Source organism: Genypterus blacodes, unplaced genomic scaffold (assembly GCF_046128005.1).
Source record: "Genypterus blacodes isolate CSIRO-AG114 ecotype Tasmania unplaced genomic scaffold, CSIRO-AGI_Gbla_v1 ptg000147l_1, whole genome shotgun sequence".
Lineage (NCBI taxonomy): Eukaryota > Metazoa > Chordata > Actinopteri > Ophidiiformes > Ophidiidae > Genypterus > Genypterus blacodes.
The window spans coordinates 156,502-174,100 of record NW_027466949.1 but is presented as its reverse complement, the minus strand read 5'-3'; the positions used below and the strand labels follow the sequence as shown (position 1 = coordinate 174,100).

Sequence of the window (17,599 nt, the reverse complement as noted above, 5' to 3'; positions counted from 1 at the left end):
TTCAGGCCTTGGTTTCAGATCCCCGCTGCATCCGACATTAGGTAACAATGATCATGTATACTAAGAACATTAACTAGAGGCTAACGCGGCACAGGACGACGACCATAAATGGCTTTAAAAACCTATTTGTGGTCCTTTAAGACAATCATAACATAAATATATCTATATTACCTAGAGAGAATATAAACAACTGGCGGTACGGCAAATTGGGCAAGTAAATATGAAGGCATTTAAATTTCCCTCGGCGCCAGAGACTAAAGTGTGTTTGGAGGATTATTACACTAAACACGCAAGAGGATCTTTTAATGATCACAAGCTTCTGTTGGCTTTTCGGCGCTCTGTTGTCGGCTGGTGGAGCTTTTCAAAGAGACCGGAGTTACTTTGACAGAAATCTGCCGACTTCTTACGTTTGGTGGTTGTCTCTGATGCACTGTGCTGTCACTGTAAAAGGAAATGTCACAGCATGAAAAGAACAAAAAGCACAGAGGAAAGTGTTGGGGAATGAAACGTACCCTTGATCAGAAAATGCCAAAAGAGAAACATACATTTATTCTCAGTTGTTTTTAGTACAAAGAACATGAAAAGTATAAAAAATAAGAAATTACATACAACCTTTGCCAGTTATCTGCTGTATTTAGAGTGGAAGGAAAACTATACAAGCAATGAGGAGTGTTTGTGTGTGTGTGTGTGTGTGTGTGTGTGTGTGTGTGTGTGTGTGTGTGTGTGTGTGTGTGTGTGTGTGAATGCATGCCTGCTTGTGTGTGTGTGGCTGACAATACACACATACCAAAGAAATACGTACAACTAATACTCTAATTCTAAGTATAATCCAGTGGAAAAAACTTGATTTGATCTCATTCGGTGTAACTTCTCCTTCTCACCCACCAGCACTGTGTGATGTTCAAATGATTAAAAGATGGGATATTAAAAACAAGCTCACAGGACATTTTGTGCTCATTCGTGTATGAATTTACATTAACAAGGGTGAAAATGTGGGTGGAGAGGATCAAAGATAAATTCATGAAGATGTAGTTTCTGCGAGCGAGTCTTCCGTCTCCTTCTCCTGCCTCTCTTACGGCTCCAGTCTGCTCACCTGTCCTGCCCCCACAAGCGGGCTCAGTGCCAGACCTTGATCTCGCCGGCCCAGTCGCACGTGGCGGCGGTGGCGGGAAGAACCGGATGCAGGGCCACGTGGAGGCACGGCTGGCTGTGGGCGCTCAAGGTGTGCAGCACGCGGGCGTTGTTGTAGTCGTAAAAGTGCGCCGAGCCCGTGGAGCTGCCGGAGGCCAGTATGGTGCCGTCCGGAGAGAAGCCGCAGCGCACCGCGTATCCCTCCACCTTATAAAGAACATTATAAGCTGTAGTCGTAGTTTTGATGCTGCTTAACACGTTGCTAAGGGCTGTTGTATCATTTGGATGAGTGTTCAACACATTCTGCCTTTGTTGCACTGCAGTTAAGTATGCAAAATGATTACACCGTAACTGGCTCAAGTGTATCAAAGCGCAAACTAAATCTGCTGACTACTGCTCTCAATAAGCAGCATAAAGCGAACAAACGTCTCTTATATCATGAATCGCTTTTTAAAGGTACAATAGCCTACGTGTTAAATATTTAAATATGTTTAAGGTATGCAAATGAGACGATACAACTCCTTTGATGGAACTCGGCAGCGACTCCAAAGGATCACGGAAAATACGCACATTTAATGCGAAGTCTTCCTTTAAGCATAATCCACAAACACGCGTGCACAAAGGTTTTTAAAAACGGAGAAAATAGGTTAACACAAATACTGAGTGTAGGCTTCAGAGTATAGAATAGCCGCAGCACATCTTTTATAAACTAGAACAAAGCATGAAGAAATTAATACAATTAAATCCCTTTGTTCCTTCCATTATTGAACATGACAGTGGTTTATCATATTGCTACACAGTCAGATACTGCAGATGTACATATACTCTGCAGCTACGTTGCTCCTGTTTGCGTTTCTCAATGGAAATATTGTATTGGACTTATTGTGTTTGTTTATGAGGGAGAGCTGCAGGCTTATGGATCGGCACGTCAACTGTGATGTGTGTGTGTGCACGTAAAGTATGCCTGCCTCTGCACAGCTTTGTGTGCATGTGCGGCTGTGTTTTGCATATTTGACCGCAGTGCTTTCCTGTATCGATTAGGCTTGTGTACATCCCCCACACACACACACACACACACACACACACACACACACACACACACACACACACACACACACACACACACACACACACACACACACACACACACACACACACACACACACACACACCCTGGAGGCCACAGTCGTTACTGACCTTGTGTCCGTCGTACCGCCGCCTCTTGTTCATCCTGTAGGGCTGCTGGGAGGAAAACAGTGCCATGTAGTTCCCATTGGTCTGGGCTACAAAGGAGTCCTCTACTGGGTGGAGAGCCAGGCTGGGGCACGTGTAGCGCTCCTGTCACGAGGCGGGAGACATGAATTCGCTATTTTACATTTTCTCACTAACAATGAAGTCATCCACATGTCAACAAGTCTTGATTTCGAAGCAATCATTTTCAGATATGTGAGGAGATGCAAACGTATTCATGACATCAGAAATTGATACATGCCTGAGCAAATACAAGCACTTTAATGTGGCAATCAGCACGCACAAATACATGCATTGGATCTCCATCTTTCTGTCTCTCGCCCTCTTACTTTCACACACACACACACACACTCTCTCATCTCCTTACATGGTAAATCTGGTTGGAGATCTTGGCGGTGGTCTGGTAGTCCCAGGCGATGAGGGTGCGGTCGGCAGAGTCTCTGCTCACACAGTCGGAGCTCGTTATGAACTCTGTGCCTCCTCTCAGAAATAGAATGTCCAAGGTCTGCTGGATCCCTGCTTTGTAAACTTTCACCATCTGCAAACGTGCACACACACACACACACACACACACACACACACACACACACACATAAACATATCAGCATTGAAACTCTTCTGCAAAAGTAAGTGTTATCCTAGAGAGAGACACACGACACAGGGATTACACCGACTATGATACCATTAATAACCCATTAGCTATGAATTGCTTTACGCTCTCACTGTAACCCACATTAACACACACCAGCAAATCCATCCACAGCTGTATTAAAACTAGAACCCCAGGGCAGAAGACTCCGTTCGCCGTGAGGAGACTCAATCTTGGAGCCGGTGTTCAGATCGAGGTAGTGAACAGGACTATCATATAAAACACTCCATTAGGTTTAATGGCAATATTAGGTTGCGAGCTTCTGCGGGGAACAATTTATGTGTCCTGAATGAAAATGAAATTAGCTTGAAACAATTAGCGCCGTAGCCTGCAGTGTTACTCCTGAATATACGGTGGCGTTATCCTTCCTGTGAAATATGGCTTTGCATGGCGGTGCGTGGCCAAAAGCAGAAGACGGCGATTAGGGGGAGTCTCCGTTCCCAGCCCCCTCCTATGTATACAAGCTACACAAAGTCAGCGGGTTGAGGTCAATATGATCATAATACTGCATCCACTGTCAGGAGGTGAATGAGCTTGACCTTGCAGCAGCGCGAGTCCCAGGCCTTCACCGACGAGCTGTAACCCCCGCACAGGAACACGTCTGGGTTGCTAGGCTGCAGGACCGCACACATCACCTTGAACTGGTTGTCCACCTTCACTATCCGCTGCCCTAAAGACACACACACACACACATGAAAGGGAAAGAAAGCAACAGGCAGATTAAAGATGTGCGTTTCGCTTTCGATTTTCATGAGATCTCGTATTGCCGGTGGTAAAAAGCCACGCAGCTGAAGTATCCTGGAAATCCTTGAGCGTCTGCCCCGCATATTTTATAACGTCTTGATGTTAAATGCAGAGATTCTACGGGAACAAGTGGTTTGCCATATCTGAGCTGTCGCCTTCAATCTCGGCGTTGCGTAAAAAGGCATTTCTATCGCAGTCTTTGGGATTCATGAGCTGACAGAAGAGATGAGCTCCCTCAAGCAGGCGGACATCTTGACCGTTTAACACCACTGTACAGCCTCTGAAGTGGAGACGAACATGAGCGGCATACAGAGCGCCCATTTTAAAAACAGGTCCTTTGAATGCATCATAAGTAAGAAATAGTGTTGTAGCTTTAGTGTTCGAATTATTCAGGAAAACATTGCCATTTTAATCTGAAAATGCATACATTTAACACCCTTTATTGCATTTTCCAAACCCTTCTTAATGTATTCAAATGAAACATTCTACAGTGTCAACTAACGAGGCAAACTTGGCAACAAACTGTGAACATTTCTTCATATTTCACAGCTCTGTAGCCACCTTATGAGACCTGACACCTCACTGCTGTCAGCTCACACAAGTTGGCTGCAAATATTTGGCGAGGAAAAGCAGCATGTCGAACTGTTCTGGTGTAAGACAGAAAAGGAAAAGTGTTGTTACATCAACTCCCGTTTTAAAAGCGCTCTGGCAGACGAGCGAGTTCCGGAGCGCACCGTTTTATTTCGTGGCATTTCCACCATTTCCCTCCATCACCATGATCTATAAACATTTATAATTAATGTAGGTGTTCTTCTCTATACATTATGTTGTGCTGGACAAAGTCTCTAGAGCAGATAAAGTAGGGAAGCACTCCGTCTGTCTCAACCCATTATTCTATGACAGAAATCGTCAGAATTCAGGATTTAAGTCAAGTTTCTTAATTTGATTATTTGTGCAGCTCTTGTTCATCGTTCAACATTTCCCTGAGCTGCCAAGCAATTACCCTACTGCTGTTCCATGTCCGCTCACACCTGTCTGTATAACACACACACACACACACACACACACACACACACCATTTTGTGTGTGTTATTAATTTCCTTTGACACATTGAAGATGCCCTACTTCCTGTGGGGAAGAACCTGTGGTTCCTCTGTATTGTGACTTTGCATCATTTCCTGTATCTGCAAGCACATTTAAAACATTTTCTTTCATTCAAAGCATTCCATGTAAACATTACAGATGACCCGTGTGAGAAAAGGACAGAAAACTTTTCGATCTATTTGTGTGATCATTAAAAGCTGAGTCACAGATTTAGACTTTCTTAACAAATAAGATCGGACAAACAAATTCAATTCAGACTACATTTCCTCTTTGGCTCATTAAGCGAGTTCACTGCAAGGACCCAATTAATTACTGTGTGTTAGTATACTGTGACATATGAAAAATAAGGCCATCGATATAAACTATCTGTGATCAATTCACACACAGAGTCACATCATAATGATTGTAGTGATGTAATGTGGTGCAAACTTGTGCTTTTAACTTTGGAAGCCCCGAGTAAGTTCAGTCAATGACGGTATAATAGATATGTAGGCCAACGTGGCTTTGGTCATTTAATTTTGTGGCAAGTGGCTTTTTAATCTCAATCAATTAGAGATATGGTACTTTAAAACTAAACCAAAAAGACTTGAGGGGTCTAATTATAATTAAGCTGGACATGGTGCAACCAAAACAATTGTTTTCTGTGAACACGTGAAGAAAGCTGCGTAGGAAAACAAGCCGGTTTATGTGCGAGCGCCTTTGACAAAAGCTATGCAAAGCAGAGTGCCGCAGGGTCCAGCGGCTGCTCATTAATACGTCCAACAAACAACAAAGTGAGGCAGCGAGACCGCAACAAAACGCAATTCATTAGATGCTCGTTCCGAGAGAGTCCTACCACCCCTCCTGAGAAAAAGGGGGATTGAGTCAATAAACTGCACGCGGGCCTTCCTTCACTTGACGATCGGACAAACAGGCTCACAAATTTGATCCCATTGATCCAAAGTTTTAACAGGCAATTTCTTCAGGCTCACACGCGACTGGTAGCAGGGTCCTTCATGCTTAATTGGCCTAACAGCTGCAATACAAAGCAGGCCGCTTATCTAGTTTTGAAACTCATGTTTGGAGAGTTGAGGAGAAATCAACGGTATTTCCATGGCAGAGTTCCTTGTCACGTTTTAATTAAGCAATATTAATTAGTTTGCCAAAGTGGGAGAGATAAGGGAGGACTGCTGTGATCTGCCCCTCTCACGCTGTAGTTGACTTTGTAGTGCTAAATGGGAGGGAGCCGCACGTCGAGCCCGCTGTAGATGACTGCAGATAACGACCAGAGCCGAGGACGTCGTGGATGATTGGGATGCTCGGTATGTTCGGGATCAGACCCCTGGAGAACGAGGGGGGGGGGGATGGAGATGAAATGGGTGTTCTGCCTCATTACCGCTTCTAACCAAGCGGGGCGCTTTCATCTGCAGACGACACGCTGCACAGATGAAAAAGTTCGGAACAGCCGAGGATTTGGACAAGCCGAGTCCTGAACGTGTGCAAAAAACGAGGCTGCAAAAGTCTTCTTCAGTTTTCATGAGAGTTGAAGAGAACTGTGCGGCCTGTGAGGCTCAATGCTGCCCCTGTGTTGCGAAGTGTCGTTATCTGCGAAGAAGCATGACAACAAGGCTACTAAAACATTTACAGCTTGATTGATGGCAGTTGGCAAGAATCAACTGAAGTCTTTGTGCAAGACAAGGGACAAAGGACAGAGGAAGCTTTCTATCATTTGAGTGGAGTGTTTCTAGAAACGGTTAGAACTTCAGAAACACGGCTCCAAACTGCAAAAAAATTTACCACAAACCTCACTTTTTCTGGCGACAAATACAACACAAATAAGTGGAATTTTCTTGGTTTCACTTTTGTTTCTAGTCTCAGTTTTGGGGCCCATAAATCAAGACATTCTAAAGAATAAAAGTAAGGGGATTAGTGCTAGACGCTGCCAGTCTGTATGGTTCCTGGCAGGGATCAAGATGGTGGATGGAAAACAGAACGGCCCAGCACTTTGTGACATTGTTGATTAGGTGAGTGCTCCCTCTTTCAGATACATATTGCATGCATAGCTTTAAAAAACAAAAAAAAATGAAGTTGCATGTGGAAATTCAACATTACGGCCGATTGTTGAACGCTTTCATTTCCTCCGGTGAGCATCCTTCCACAGAGCCGGCGAGACAGCAGGGTGCAGCACATGTCCACACCAGCACTGGCACACACACTCTCTCTCTCTCTCTCACATTCTCTCTCTCTCTCCCAGTGTGCGCTTCTTGTTGTTTTGGAAAGCAAGGACCGTCTCTGATCTGCCAGCGCCTGCAGAGATCTGGACACAACACCACACCTCCCCGTCATATTCCCACCCACACGTCAACCTGTAGCAGCCTGCGGGGTATACCGGCAGATTCTTTTCCCCGGCCAACCTCTGCCAATCAACTTAGCCGCCGACAGCCGTGAAAGCGCCGGACAACAGCTGCCACTTCACACTAACGCCCTCCAGATGAGATTCATGTATTCCACTCCCCGACTGTTTTCCCTCTTTGAATTTATTCTGCCTCTCTTGCTTTCTGTCCCTCTCTTTCTTCCGCCTCTGTCTCGCTGTCTCTTTCAGCATGATGCCTGTTAACCTGTTCTCTCTCTCTCTCTGTCTCTCTCTCTCTCTCTCTCTCTCTCTCTCTCTCTCTCTCTCTCTCTCTCTCTCTCTCTCTCTCTCTCTCTCTCTCTCTCTCTCTCTCTCTCTCTCTCTCTCTCTCTCTCTCTCTCTCTCTCTCTCTCTCTCTCTCTCTCTCTCTCTCTCTCTCTCTCTCTCTCTCTCTCTCTCTCTCTCTCTCTCTCTCTCCCTCTCTGCATCCTTTTCTTTCTCTGCTCTTGCTATTCAGCTGTGACAGCCTGCTCGCGGCCCCGCTGGGAATGGATATAAGATTCTACAAATTAAATTGGACACGGGAACAACTCCAAAGATGGCCGAGCAAAATGGGCCCCCGTCCACCGCTCTGAGTGCAAAGGCTCCTCTATAATTCAATTGCCCTGTAAACATAACGGTTGGCACAACATCTGGACAGGTACGCAGTGGGGGAAGAAAAGGGGGTCAGCGTGCACAAGACTGATTAATAAAGAGCCCTAAGGAGCTGTGCATTACATAAAGAACTCTTCTTGAATTTGTCTTCCAAACCCAGCTGACTTAGCATTCCATTACATTCTGTGGCGTTCCTTTTAATGCACAATCAAAAGAAATGTTGGGCCCCGTTGGGAAGGTCATTACTCCTGGGAAACTGCTGGAGGAACCTTAATGTAAGTGAGTCATCTGTGTGAGAAATACAGAAAGTCCCCATGGGGTCAAACTCCAGAGCCGATGTATCAGTCTGAATGTAAAGTACACAAGTGAAGCGTTGGCCTGCACGTTCTCGTAACCTCCTCAATGTAATCTGCCACACAATAGGCGTCTGTGCATGGGCCTTGCAGCGGCACATTACACTGAACTATGATTGTGCAGAAACAGTGCCGGAATTCCCAACTCCCATATTAATATGCGGCGAAATTGAATTTTTCTCATCTCGCGCTGCCACAGGAATTTATGCTTATTGCAGAGCCGACACTGCCTCTGCTAACAACACCACTTCAAAGACCAAAAACCCCGGCATCAATCTGCTTTATTCACTTTTATATGAAAACTAATAACGCAACGGAAAAAAGGCCCGGGCGCCGTATTGAAGCGGATATGGAGCCGGTTGTGTTCCTCCAAACCTCTGGAGCTCGGACCCTGCAAGGGCGAGGCGCAATGTCAAGCGTAGCGCTGGGAGCTGCCGAACTATAGGACCAAAATAACCATTTGTTTGTCTACGGTTGTAGCTTGTGACGCTCCACTATAAGGTCATGTTCGCTGCTCCTGCGGTGATGTATCCATTATTGATTTCCCTCCCCGGAGCGGCCTGTGTGTTTAATGGGCTGCCCCGGCTATTATCCGCGGATCCAATTGGCAGTATCGACAGTCGTGGAGCGTGGGGAGGGGGCGGGAGTGCAAACGGCAGCAAGTCACCCTTGACCCTAAAGAGGGGTAGGTGTCACAAGGGGGCTTCCTAATAACGTCCACTGTATGTTTGCCTCGTTGGGGTTCAGCCTCTCTCTCTCTCTCTCTCTGCTGTCTTTTGCTGTGTATACAGTATAAACATCGTCAGAAAGGAAATTCATCTTAGGAACAATTCAGACATAACTTTGAACATTTTTTTGTAAATTGTTCTAACCGCTCCAATTTGAGCTGCTGGGAAATGCACGACTCGTCTCAGATGAAAGAAAATGGCTTTGATTGCCGGTCGCCTGATTGTCGCGCACTTCTATTCCTTTCTGCACCAAATTGGATTTCACTGTTGGAAGATATAAAAAAATAAAAAACCTGACACAAATATATTCAGAGGTGTGGTGTGTGTGTGTGTGTGTGTGTGTGTGTGTGTGTGTGTGTGTGTGTGTGAGAGTGTGTGTGTGTGTGTATGTGTGTGTGTGTGTGTGTGATATTTCTGCATTTCAGACTGGCAGAAGCACAGAGAGCCAGATAATTAGATTTTTCTTTGGTATGAAATTTGGTGGTTTGAGTCAGTTTTTTTAATATTTGGAAGTATCACTGTTTCTGACCAGATGTGGGCTGATCAGGCTGAGGGCAGGTCACTCATTAAAGTTGTCCCCATCAGCAAACTACACAATGTAACAGAATTGAAAATGACATCATTGTACCGTCCCCTCTGAGTCCCCAGGATACGATATTAAACCAAATCCTATATTTCAGCAGACTTCTCAATCGCTATTTTGAGGCCACACAAAGTTTGTTTTTCTATTTTCATTTTTTCTTCTCCTTTCGCTCTGCCGCATTGCAGGATATTTGTCAGTGCTGTAACACGCTGCCTGGCCGGCCACACATCAGCAGTTGATGTGATTTTATGCTCGATTCTTTATCAAGGTCTCTGCCTGTGTCCCCAATGAGCACGAGGGGGGGTCATTGGGAGTTTAGATTTGGGATGTGTGAAGCTAATATAACACACACACACACACACACACACACACACACACTGCTTGTTTGCACCGACACAAACACCTGTCTTACACACAGACCTCGGGAAGGTTGGAAAAATCAATACTTGCAGAAATGTTCACATGCTGCCTTCACTGGATCCTCGTGAGCTCCCAGTTTACCGTCCAGACGTTGTGTCTTACTGCATGTGATGCGTTCAGGTGCCCGCGGTTGAAATGCAACAACGGAAACTCGAGAGAAACAAGCTTTTAATTTTCTTGTTACTCAAATAATATTTGCAACGATGTTTTGTTATTTTAATCCCTTAACAACACATATTCCACAAAGGCACCCGGGAATCCTTCTGTCCAATTTGGCCAACATTTCTTGGCTGCATTTGGTAGCACAGAGATAGTGCAGAGAGAGAGAGAGAGAGAGAGAGAGAGAGAGAGTGAGAGAATGAGAGAGCGCCAGAGAGTGTGAGAGCGCCAGAGAGAGACAGAGAGGGAAAGGAAGAGACAGAGAGACAGACAGACAGAGAGACAGACAGAGACAGAGAGAGAGAGAGAGAGAGAGAGAGAGAGAGAGAGAGAGAGAGAGAGAGAGACAGAGAGGAGGGATGCAGTTTTGCAAATGATAGCAGTTTATAAGAGGTTTCGAAGCCCAAGGAAAATTACAGTCGCTCCGCGCATAAATTACTACGCTGACTTCAGTAATGATTTCAGTAAGAGAAGCAAAAAAACATCCAAAGTGGCGAGGGTTCGTTGCTTTCCTCATAACACCAGCGGCGTGCTCTCCGTCTGCGAGCACGTCAAAGTGAATTTCCATTAAGTAAATGTGATGCTGTTTGACTTTCAGAAAGTTTGAGGAAAATATGAAATGCTGAACGTCGACTTGAGCAGACTTCTGTGCAGACAACAAACACCAGCCCCTCCTTATTGAAGACAATTGACACGCAGACACAATTTATGCAGAATGAAATGGTTAGAGTGCAGGTGGTAGTCAGTCAAGTGTTCCAGCGTGCAGAGTCACTGATTTCAAAACTGGACTCCCCGCGACTGTAAAAAGAAATGTCTCTAAACCCAATTTGTGCAAACAGTGAGTTTTGTCTCTGTTGTCTATTTATGTGCCTGTGCCAGCATAAACTGTTCCTACAATCTACTGTTGGATGAATCCAGAGATTTGTTCTAGGACACTGCGTCCATCACAGCTGTAAGGAGTGTTGCCGCTCACCCGTGTTTACATCTGTTACCGCCGCCGTGTTGTCAAATGAGCCGGTGAGGAGGCGTTGCCCGCAGGGGGTCCAACAGGCGTCTCGCACCGCTCCCGCGTGGCAGGAGAAGACCCGGAGGCATCGCCCACTCTCCACTCCGTCCCACACCTGTCAGACATGAACACGGCCACATCAGGACACAAGTAGGACAAGTAGACAAGTACAAGCACGGATCAAGAAGGAGAGTTTGTCCCCACAGGCCCCACAGTTTCAGAGGTGAGACTTCACAGCTGTGGAGTATGGAATCCACCCCTGACAGACCACCCATATGCTTACTTTAGAGGGAGTAAATATCAACTGAACAGCTGAAAACACTCTTACAATGACTGACTGATCAATTCTGAGCTGACAAACAAAGAGCTCAGTTATGGCTGTAATAGTTTTCCTCTCATTCATTATGATTCAAATGAAGAAGTTCCAGAGGTAACCGAGGTTGCAAGAGTTGCACAACAACATGCCTGTACACACATTGGTTGTTGCCATGGCTGCCATCCACGAGTGTGGTTTGAACTTGTTCAGCATCCGCCCTTCTTGCCTCATTCGGCTCCCTCGAATATTAAAAAGGATTTAACTGCAACTTGTCTGAGATAATATGATGAAGACACGGTGACGGCTGCGGAGGATGAAATCCCTGCAGTATTGGCAGAAAGCGTGTTAAAGAGGGAGATGAGACTGATAGTAACAGCAGATCCTCTGACTTTGATCATTCTGTGCTGGGCTCAGAACTCAATCAGCCCTGTGTTGTTCCACATCTAACTCAGGTCCAGCAGTGCTTAGAGGCAGAACAGTGAGACTCCCTGGTATCTTTTACACCACAAACACCCAATAAAACACAATTCAGTATGACAGGAAGTAGCAGTTGAAGGGGAGACATCTGGCTGAACTGCGCGGGAATTCAAGATCTGCATGTTTTAGAGATGTCAATGCAGTTTGCTGAGAATTTAAACGGACGTAAAGAAGTGAACATTCTCTGCTATGTGCCACTTTGACTTGTACGTGTAACATTCCCCTGTCGGAATGAGAGCTCGTGAATATCCTCCGTTTCTCTCCCAGTACTGGAAAAGATACAACGAGGGTCTGTCAAACCCGCGGTGCACTGAAATTACAACAAAGATAATCAGCCTCGATAGCAGACCTGTAAGCAAAAACAAGCTTTCTAATGAATTCATCAAACTGGATACCTGTGAATGCCTGTAAATCTGCTCACAGTAGGGAATAATGGCTTAATGATTTATTAATTTCAAAGATTTCCACGATCATAGAGCGTGGAGGAAAGAAAAGCACCCAGCTGTTATGGGATGACTGTGACAATCAAGATTGCGGGGGTTTGGAAGAAAACAAGAAAAGGAAAAAAAGAGGATTTTGTGTTTACTGCATGCAAACTGATAAGACCAGGCTGATTTTCAGTCTTTTCATGTAGCTAACCACCCGGCAAGATGTGTGTGAGAGAGAGTGAGAGAGAGTGAGAGAGAGAGACAGAGACAGAGAGAGACAGAGAGACAGAGAGAGAGAGAGAATGTGTGTGTGTGTGTGTGTGTGTGTGTGTGTGTGTGTGTGTGTGTGTGTGTGTGTGTGTGTGTGTGTGTGTGTGTGTGTGTGTGTGTGTGTGTGTGTGTGTGTGTGTGGAGGCAGGGGGATTCTTTAGAGGACTTGTCTTTTCCCTGAATCCTCCTCAAATACAGTGGGTGGTCTGGCCTGCTGCCCGGCGAGGTGAGACATTACACGGGCCATGAGAAATTCCTTTGCTTGCCCGGCTTTGCAAAGGGGGCCGGACGGGACCTTTGAAGATCTGTGAGGTGCTGTGGAGTCACCCTCTGCCTCCCTGTTGCATTATTGAGGAGGACTGCTATGCGCAGCATGCGAAACAGCACTGCCAAGTACCGCGGCAACCACGGGAGACAGACGGATGGCCAGAGATGGATGGGAGAGAGTCAATCATTTAACAAACAGAATCCCAGAGATGCCTACAGGGTGCGTGTGTGCGTGTGTGCATGTGTGCGCGCGTGTGTGTGTGTGTGTGTGTGTGTGTGTGTGTGTGTGTGTGTGTGTGTGTGTGTGTGTGTGTGTGTGTGTGTGTGTGTGTGTGTGTGTGTGTGTGTGTGTGTGTGTGTGTGTGTATTAGGGGGGGTTACTGTATTTGAGAGTGGGGACAGAGAGGAACAGTGAGAGATGTCATACTCTAAATTAAAAACGGGTTAAATAATGGAGCAGTGTGTAAGCATTTAAAGAGCCTTTGTCTGAATTTGGTCTCAGGGAAACGCTGCCATCTGAAGGAAAAATGAAAACCTGCTCCTGTAAAACAGTATCTTGAAAAAACAATAACAAAAAAGAACACAGAAAAGAATTGAGGAGATGAGAAACAAACTTAAATGCTCAACTTCCACATATATTTCTACCTTCAAACGCAATCAACTCCACCCAAATTTCTCCTGTGAAAGCCAATCAGACACCCAAACAACTCCATTCAATGCAATATGAATCCTGTGCTGGGATGTAAATGAATGCTTGTTTATTTGCATCTCTTTAATTTCGCCCCGGCCACCTAACAGACATGCAGAGCGCCGTCCTGCCTGATGACTCATTCGGTAATCTGCCACCAAATGACTCTTGGTAATTAAAACTAAATTGTATCCGTGTTAACAACTTAAAACTGCTGCCTCACACCTGCCGTAGCCATGGAGACGACAGCTGCAAAACAGGCTGGAATAATAATCGTCTCCACTGTGGCTCTGAAGGAAATCGGCAGACGGAAGGGAAGAAGAGATGTCAGGAGCCTGAAGGGTGTGTGAAGAAATACATGGTGGCTATCGTCTCCTCTTTGGCTGCAGACAGACAGAGGAGGATGGAGTAGAACAATGGAGGCTCCGGTCGTTATTCTTACTCCTCATCAATCAAAAAGACACAGAAGCTTCAGGAAAATCATTCAGGCCGGGGCGATGATTAATGCTGCCTGATTACACGTGTCAACTAACCACATTGTTTATTACACAGACACTAGATTTAACATTAAGTTTAGGCGCAGTACTTCATTACGACCATGGGGAGGCGCAGTTGTGCAGACACAGATACTCATAATAGGACATCAGACACACCAAACAACAACATTTCAACACAGGGCAAAATGATAATATTTGGTATTAAGAATGTTGTATGAATTAAAGGTTTTGTTTAAGATTATTTAGGGAATTACACTTGGTTTCCTCTCTTTTACTAATTTAACCTGAAACGTTTTTTGATGTTAGGCCATTGCAATTTGTCTGTTAAGCCCCTGATGTTAAGGAGCTGGATAATTATCAAGATGAGATCAAACTGCCAAAAAACATACTGGCACTTGGCTGCTTCACATTTTTGGATTCCTGGTCTGAACCCAACAAAGACAAAGACTTTATGAAGCAGGCATTTATTAAAATATAGTACCAATATTGAGATTATGTGACAGCTGGGAATATTTGTCCTCAATATGAACTCTTGGAGAAAGATTTATTCCTCTAACTGCCAGTGAAATGACAAAAAAATTAAGTAAAAAAAAAATACATTTCCACTTCCTGTATTAATTGGCATCACCCAACACTTTGCTTTGCCACAGTGAGACAAAACGCTTTCATACAAACCCACTACAACCAAACCTTCACCTCCGCTTTTACCCTCAAGGTCTCCATCGTGGCTTTATTATGCAAATGACCCTGGCAGACATATATTTTAATCATTAATTATTAGGAAACCTCACAGGCCGTAGAGCAGGTGAATCCCCGGTGTGTCGGTGCAAGCAATTTCATACTGCCATATAAATATTCAACCACTGGCAGGCTGCATTACTTGACCTTTACTGTAGGGAAAGGAGGGATTGAGAGAGAGAGAGAGAGAGAGAGAGAGAGAGAGAGAGAGAGAGAGAGAGAGAGAGAGAGAGAGAGAGAGAGAGAGAGAGAGAAAGAACGAAAGAAAGAAAGAAAGAAAGAGGTGGGGGAGAGCAGCGCGACAGGAATCCCCATGGGTGCTGACATACATTCCCTGACAGTGACAGATATGATCCTAGAGGAAGTGGTGGATATAGAAATTGAATTGGCGCAGCAGGGTGGATAAGATCTCGTATCGCTGACAATTACACTGAGTGTCAGGGACGTGATTATCCTCCCCCGTGCACCAGATCCACTTGGCACCTTCCTGCCTGAAACTATAGCGCTAAATGGATCACAACCAACTGTTTCTGCATTCCGAAACATGTGCAGGTCCTTAGAATGGATGACACCAGCCATTTACATACATACTGTTTAAATATAAAACCCTTATTTTCCTTAATAAGCCTTGTGTTTACATTTCTAGTTGTTAGAAATAACGCTTTTAATTTTTCTGATCAGTGTGTTGCTCACATTACATTACAATCATTTGGCAGACGCTTTTATCCAAAGCGACTTACATTACATTACCGCAGAGGGGGGAGCAATTGAGGGTTCGGTGCCTTGCTCAGGGGCTCCTCGGCAGGGGCTCGAACCTGCAACCCTCCGGTTCCCAAGCGAAGCACTATCACTGAGCCACTGCCTTCCTCGGCATTTACTGCTATTTCAACTTTTACAGCCATTCTGAACTGTAAAATCTACTATATCTTTATGAGATGAATTATTAATCAACATTACTGTGTAGCATCACAGAATAGAGCCTGACCAATGAATGAGGACTTGGATGGTATGATATGGAATATTTTTGTGGGGCAAGAAAGGAAATAGGTAGAATCTTATCAGACTGTTTTTACTGTGAGCCTTTCTATGTCAAATATTGATATTGGTATCTGCCTCAGAGATTCAGCATCGGTCAGACTCTATTAGAGAGGTGTGACTGTGTCCTTACCTTGACAGTCTTGTCCATGGAGGCAGACAGCAGTAGATGACTGAGACGAGGAACTGGACACCACTGCACAGTGTTTACTGGGCCCTGGTGGCCTCCCAGGCTCATCAGAAGCCTCCGTGGTATTCCTGCTGCTTCGGGCTTTTCAGCAAGATATGGATTCACTTTCTCCGACACATTTGAGAGAATATGGCTTTCCTTTGTCTGGTCCCCTGATATTTGCACTGCCGGGTGATTTAGGTCGACTTTCTCTACTGCAGCAGCAAGTCTGTGTCTCTTAGAAATGTACGGCCTGACACCAGACGGGGTAATGTGGGGTCTTTTTGCAGAGTTTGACCCATGAAAAGTCTGCCATGCTGAAAACTTCTCCAAGGTCCCAGGTGAACCCAGACAGGCTGCGGTTTCTTTAAAACATCCATCTTGTTCTGGACCACCACTGCATGGCCTTTCTGCACTAAAGAAACCTTGTGGTTGTGAAGGTGCACTGAGTGAAGACCTGCTTCTTTCTACAGGTGAGGAATGTTCATGAATTCCCAACACTGACGTATCAGGTGTCAAGCTGTGTGATGGTTCAAAGGTATAATACGTCCCAACGCTGTGGGTTTGCCCGGCTTTTCTGCATGATTCAGTCTGAACAGGACCTGATCCTACATCTTCATCTGAATCGTCGTAGGCAACCAGCAAAGACATCCTCACATCACACCCTGTTTGGAGACAAAAGGCACAACAGGTGAGTTGTCCGTAGTTAATTCATTAGAGGCCCAACAGTGCCCCCTAGTGGTTGCTTGGATTTATAAACCAACAAATAGAACGTCACTGCCAAAGGGATTTGAGAAAATAACAGGATTTTGTTTTCAATTATTTATTATTATTTATTAAGTCATCTTATTGTATTGTCTGACATTCCGTCAGACACGCAGGTTTGTTTGTTTATAAGCGGGGAACTAAACGTAACATAAAAGATTCATCTCCGTCGTGTTTCATGAATACAATCAAACAAATCTAGATATTTTATATATTAGATTAAAATACATATAACAAAATGCATGCACTAGTTCTAGATTACATGTAATGTTTACGACAATGTGTCATGTCAAAACACCAGAAATGACAGTATGTTCACAATGCAAACACAACACAAAAACGCCAAATTAGATCCAACATTATGAAGCTTATACATTTTACGATGTTAATGTATCGGGGAGATGTTGATTCAACAAACAGACTCACGTGTGTCTCGTAGTTTTCGTGTAGCATATTAGCAAAGCAGGAAGTTAGCATAACAGGCTCAAAGCTTAAGCTAACATAGGGACGACGGAACTAGGGAAAGTGCTCTACATTCAAGTGTGATCTCTGCGGTCTGATTACAATATTATATCCAGTTTGTAAAACGTTTAAACCTTCACACAGTATTCTCTGTCCAGTCCAACTAAGTAAATGTGATTTTTTTTCAAATTAAAAGCAATATTAAGCTTTCCTAACAATAACTCCATATGTATTTACGCGTGGAAGTTTTATTTTGAAAATTCCCGGTGGGAACCAAATAGCTGTTCCGCCTTTCCAGCGTCACATTAAATGTGTTTATTTGCAGCTCAGTGTGCTAAATTGATAACAAATCAATTTATTGTCTAATTTAATT

General features: G+C 44.7%; 1 protein-coding gene across 1 annotated transcript; it reads right to left on the bottom strand.

Annotated features, from left to right (window-relative positions):
* Positions 1-532: 532 nt before the first annotated feature.
* Positions 533-17,573, bottom strand: wdr25 (WD repeat domain 25). The gene is made up of 7 exons (XM_076165556.1): positions 17,191-17,573; positions 15,964-16,664; positions 11,082-11,229; positions 3,571-3,701; positions 2,750-2,920; positions 2,329-2,469; positions 533-1,338 (listed from the first exon to the last, which is right to left on the bottom strand). The coding sequence occupies exons 2-7, from the start codon at positions 16,648-16,650 to the stop codon at positions 1,117-1,119; spliced, it is 1,500 nt and encodes a 499-aa protein (XP_076021671.1). The 5' UTR covers positions 16,651-16,664; positions 17,191-17,573; the 3' UTR covers positions 533-1,116.
* Between the last annotated feature and the right edge of the window lie 26 nt (positions 17,574-17,599).